Below are 6,068 nucleotides of genomic sequence, written 5' to 3' on the forward strand. Positions count from 1 at the left end.
TTATCTCTTCACACTACATCTTTGTAAACAAAGAATACGAGCATCGTGCCGCATCACAGAAAAATTCGAATACTAGTTTTATTGAATTCAAGCAAACCAAAATCCCCTTAAAACTGAATGTAAATAATATAATGGGTTCATGTTTCAAAGAAAAACAACTAATATGCAAAACGTTCTTCTCTATAAACAAAATGACAATCAACAAAAAGATTAACTAGAAACATCCTTTATTTTTAACATGAACGTGTTATTATGAAACAAATAACTTCACACAATTATTCTTAACAAATCCATAATATATATATATAAATTAATTAAAAAAAATAAATAAATAAGTTTCATGAGCTAGTCCTAAAGTTGAACCATTCTTCATCTTCCAATTGTCCATCTTCAATCTCATGACTCATCTTCTTTAATATTTGCCAACTCTTGTGGATCATACATGAACACAACATGCTAGCATATGAAACTAGCTTATGTATTGATGGCATCTAATCTTACTTCTAATTTGGTGACATAAAAACCATTATATTTGATTTAGTGGCATTAGAACCTTCATATGATGCATCAAACCTTCACATTATATATCAACAAACTTTCTTTTGTAAATTTGTTTTTCAATGTACTAAATATTCCAAATTTTAAATTTTTAATCACTGTTTTATCAACTTTTTTTTAAATATACGTTGTTTATTACATAGGAATTAAAAAATATTAAGTTGTTAAATAAGACCAAACATATGACCAAGTACATGAGAATCAAAAGAAGATCCCTTTTAAATTTTAATACAAGTGAGACCGATTCACAAATAATGACCACGTAATTTTCATGTCAAAATTGTATGCTTAGTCGTATTTATCAATTTTTAAACATAACTAACTTATAAAAAGATTCTTAGCCGCCTTATTTTTAACTTTTTTTTTTTCAAATATAATTAAGGAGCCGGCTTGAATTGAAAAAATTATAAAGATTTTTTTTTTTCAAATATAATTAAGGAGCCGGCTTGAATTGAAAAAATTATAAAGATATGATACATATTTCATTGAATTGAAAAATTATAAAGATATGATACATATTTCAGAATTACCTTTAATGTAAGGATTAATAGTTCACATTAACATTTCAAATTTTTTATTTTTTAAAGTTAAATCGTCTCAAACTCATGATACGAGAAAGGAAATTCAAGCTCAACAAACAACTCACTTAGACTTAGATGGTGATCGAGCAAAAAATTATTTACTTTTTTTTTGAAAAATATACTTCATTAACGCCACCAAGAAAAATCTCCTGTCTCGAGGAGAGACAGTAAACCAAAACAACCAATTACATCAAGTTAAAACACCACTAATTGTCCCACTCTATACAAATACGCTTTTGCCTATGTTTAAACCACAAATAACCTTTAACCTCCACTATGTCTCGAGCGTTGCTTGTACGATGTTGAAAAATCTTCTCGTTCCTAGCCTTCCATATTTTCCAACACGCAATCATGATCAAACCTTTAACCACTTCCGCCTTTATTCTTGAAACCCTTGCATGTTTGTGAATTTTTGATAAATCATAAACCGAAAAAGCATAAATCTCCGGAATATTACACCATGTAGATAGCGCATGCCAAACATTCGAAGCCAACATACACGCCGTGAACAAATGCTCCGTTATTTCCTTAGCCGCTCCACAGAAAGAACACATCGGATCTTCCACCACAATATTTCTTCTTCCCAACGCCCTCTTCGACGGCAGATGATCCAAAATGGCTCTCCACATGAATATGTTACACTTACTCGGCACCCATTTACACCACATTAAATAGTCTTCACCGCAGTGTAGATTTCCATGTTTCAGAACCTGTTTAACAGACGCAACAGAGAATCCCTCATCTTTCAGACCCATCCAACGCCAAGAATCTGCAACCGCATTTAGCCGGACCTGATCAATATCCGCGCAGCACTCCTGCAGCTGCAAAATTTCCTCCTCAGACTGGCTACCGCTTCCAATTCCAAGCCCAAACTCCCCGATCCGTCCGATGCTTCAATCTCTCAAACACACGTCATCTTTATCAGCTTCTAAACGAAACAAATGTGGATACATACTCTTAAGTGGTTCATCTCCCACCCATACATCCAACCAGAACCTAACTTGTTTACCATCCCCAGTCACGCCTTTGATCCTATCGGTGATTCATCTCCCGCCCAACTTCCAGCTCTTTTCAAGACGCACCACCGAATTCCAATTTGAAGCTAACCGAGCATTAGACGGCAATACTTCACATCTTCTAGGTCCACCATGAAGCGCCTAAATAACCATCTTCCACAAACCTTGTTTTCATTACGATATCGCCAAATCCATTTAGCTAAGAGCGACTTATTGCACCATTCTAACTTTGATAAACCCAACCCTCTTTTATTTTTGGGACAAGTAACCCTATCCCAAGTATAACAACCCTCCTAAAAAAATTTTTGGACACCCCTAAACGATCCTAAATATACCCCGTACGCAAGAAACGGACCCGAAATAACCCTACACTTAGAAAAATCAAGAAAAACAAATTTCAGGTGTCGCTCGTGGGCCGCGACCAAGACCCCTTGGTCTGTCGCGGGGCATGACTGCCCTTGTTTGTCAGACAAGTCATAGTGCCACGTGGCACATGACTCACCAAGCCTACCCCTTGACTCACCGGGCCTACAGCCGCCTTTCAGGCTCTCGCGGGTCGCGAAGGCCCTAGCTGTATCTCTCGCGTGGCGCGAGAGAGTGGTCGTGTCACACCCCAACCGATGGCGGAAACATCGGGATGAGACGAAAACGAGATTGCAAGAGGCTTCATAACACTATTTACACTATTTGTGACAATATTTAATAAACCCGTTTCATTTCATAATTTCAAATTGTCAAACATTACATAAATTTCAAATAACAACATGTTCCAAACATAACAATAAGAAAATTTGATACAACATATTAAATCTAGTACGTCTATATGTGTATCTAAGCATCGTCACTACTTCATTTTATAGCAATCATCATCCTCAACCTGTAACATGTTTAAAATAAAGTTCAATGCAAAAGCGAAGGCGAGTACACAAGGTTTAAATAAGTATAGCATAAGTATAAAAGCATTTTCTCGAATCCACATGGCAATTTGTAAACAAGGTAACTAGCATGCATAACAATACGTCAAACCCAAGTGTCCACTAGTATTTAGCATCCGTCGCCACAAAAGTAACGAGACCTTTTTTAGAATAAAGACTTAACAAGACCCCGACGTGTGATGTGCTACTCCTATGGCGCTATATATGTTAAGTTGAGGGCTTAGCAAAGTTAATGACAAAAAGCATGTAAAATCTAGCATGAACCTAAGTAAACAAGTAGCATGTATAACGGATTGAGATCATAAAGTATGTTTTAAGTATGTGAGTGTGAAGTTTGTATAATAACATGTTACAACCCAAAGTGTTTTTAAAGGTAAATGGGTCAAGTGTACTCACGGTTTTGCAAGCTTCCACTGATAAATCCGCGAGAGAGTTGTTGTTGTGGGAGGTTGGAACACCAAGTCCTTCTACACAAAGAAACAAGATGTATGAATATTGGAGTATAACGGTGGAGTAAAGATTGGGAATTAAAAACATGTGAACATAAACATAAGAAAGTAATCATCTTTAACACATAATACTTGTTTTTACACTATAAACCCTCAAGTGTTAAAATGTTTTCATGGGTAGAATACCCATTAGAATCATAACAAGTTATTAGGTCTTAGATGATGTAATCTAGTACTTTGACGAATGAACACAAATTCATCATCAAAGGTTCGAATATAGTATATATATATATATATATATAAGTATTAGATAGGTTATGTAATATGTTAATAAATCCAATAGTTCAAGCATGAGGTAGGAGTATGAATACTCCATTTAGCAACCTCTTTTGCGTCATAGAAGTCATGTAGGAGGTAGAAAGAACAAGTCCTCCATTTAGGTACCTCTAGGTGTTCACCACTACACTTGATGTTATGAACATTCAAGGAGGGTCATGAACGTACAATAAGAAGGGAAATAAGACAACTAATCTATGATAAAACATCAAGCAATGTGTGGATTTTCAAGTAGGATAGCCCAAGCTAATCCCAAATCACACAATCATCAAGCTTTAGGCTTGAACATCACTTGTGGGTTAAACCCTTGAACAAACAAAAAGTTTGTAAGGTTTACACCTCTAATTTTACATGTCTCAACCTTGTTTTTAATCCAAACTAACCATAGATGTGGTTATAAGCATAAGGACATAGGTTTGAGATGAGATAACCCAAGTTTAAACCAGATTTAACAAAGTTTGATTCAAAACAGAAACATCAGTCCACTTTGGAGCCTTTTTGGCGACAATCCAGGCTCTGGTTTTCTAGGGAAACCTATGGAAACGTTGCTAAGGTTAATCCAAGTAAGTAGAAAAAAGAATTAAGCAAAAACGTTAAGAAATAAGTGAGTTATGCTCACTTTTGTATGAAGGTATGAATCTGTCTTGTTCACTGAATTCAGCTGCGATTTGTGTGTGTTTGAGAGTGATTAGAGGGTGTAAAGAAAGTGAAAAATGCTTGAAATGCACTTGGGTTTTATAGGAAAGGTTAGGGGTTGGTTAGGTGACTTAATTAATGCTAAAAACACACTTTGGAAGCAACAAAACCAACAAAACCACCCAATCCTGTAAGCTGTTGAGCTGGTCTTGGATTCCGGTTCCTCGTGGGGTGCGAAGACACAGGCAAGGCCGGGTCACGGGCCATGAGCCTGGTCTGTTGCGTGAACAAGTTTCAGAGATGGACATTTTGGCCCCTAAAGTTTGTACTTTAGGGTTTTTAAGTATTTCAAGGGCCATTCTCGACATATAAGCATATTATAAGAAAGAAATAAGTATGATTAACATAAGCTAAGTATAATTAAGCGTATGAATGTCGTATTTTAGTATCGTATGCATTCAAGAGACGTATTATTCACAACTTCCACGTATTTGCAAGATTAGTACAAAGTTTCCAAGAATTACGAATATGTATCAAATGTTTCACGAAATTAAACGTACGAGCATGTATGAAGTATGTATAACACGAATCTAAAGAAATAAGAATTTTATTTATGATTCAAGTCTCGGATTTTTACAACGATTACAACGAAAGAATGATTACAAGAACTCAAGACTTCAAAAAATAGAAATACAAGCAAGACCTGCTAATTATGGAAGGTACGAAGAAGCAGGGCGTTACAGGTCGACCAGCCTATAAATAGAGGGCTTCGGCTCATTTGATCAATCGTTCATTTCCCGAATTCTCTCTCAAAATTCTGAATAGTAGAAATAATACCCGGGCATAATACCCACTATATAGCGAAGCTCTGCCTCATTGTAAGTACTATAACCCTGCTGTTACCCTACACAATTGATCTAGGATTCCGTAATGCATGTCGGCTCTGCCCGACTCAGTTATTGGAATTCTGTCTCGTGTCACAATTGATTGATCTAGGATTCCGTAATGCATGTCGGCTCTTCCTGACTAAGTCATTGGAATTATGTCTCGAGTTGTACGGTTAATGTGATTTTGGTTATTTTACTAACACGTGTGCATTGTTTGATTTAATAAATAATAACCAGGAGAATCACCAGGAAGCTTTAGTTTTACCTAAATCAACAATGTGAGTACATCTGCTTTTTGCCACCTTTTTGTAAATCTTTTGTGAGTCAAAATGTTTTACCAAAACCTCAAATGTTTTAAATTACACTTAACAGTAATTGAGTATTTGTGATTCTACAATTATTGCCGGTTTGTTGGGGTTTTGTATACAAAATATGAAAGACGTTACCATTGGACAAAGAGTTAGCCAATGGGTAATATGACCCACAGGTCAGGTTGACAGTACTGAATGAGTAATTGAGTTGATATAAACAAATGTAATTGCGAGATGCCCTCAATACTGTAAAGTGATAAAAATTGTTTTGATTAAACTGGGATACACTCACCAGTATTTCTTGTTTTGATTAAAAGATCACAATTAAGGGAGGAATAGTATATATGATTTCCGTAGTC

General features: G+C 35.7%; 1 protein-coding gene across 1 annotated transcript; it reads right to left on the reverse strand.

Annotated features, from left to right (window-relative positions):
* Positions 1-1,345: 1,345 nt before the first annotated feature.
* Positions 1,346-1,894, reverse strand: LOC110870511. Its single transcript, XM_022119688.1, has one exon. The coding sequence runs from the start codon at positions 1,892-1,894 to the stop codon at positions 1,346-1,348; it is 549 nt and encodes a 182-aa protein (XP_021975380.1).
* Between the last annotated feature and the right edge of the window lie 4,174 nt (positions 1,895-6,068).

This window comes from Helianthus annuus, chromosome 8 (genome assembly GCF_002127325.2).
Source record: "Helianthus annuus cultivar XRQ/B chromosome 8, HanXRQr2.0-SUNRISE, whole genome shotgun sequence".
NCBI classification, from domain to species: Eukaryota; Viridiplantae; Streptophyta; class Magnoliopsida; order Asterales; family Asteraceae; genus Helianthus; species Helianthus annuus.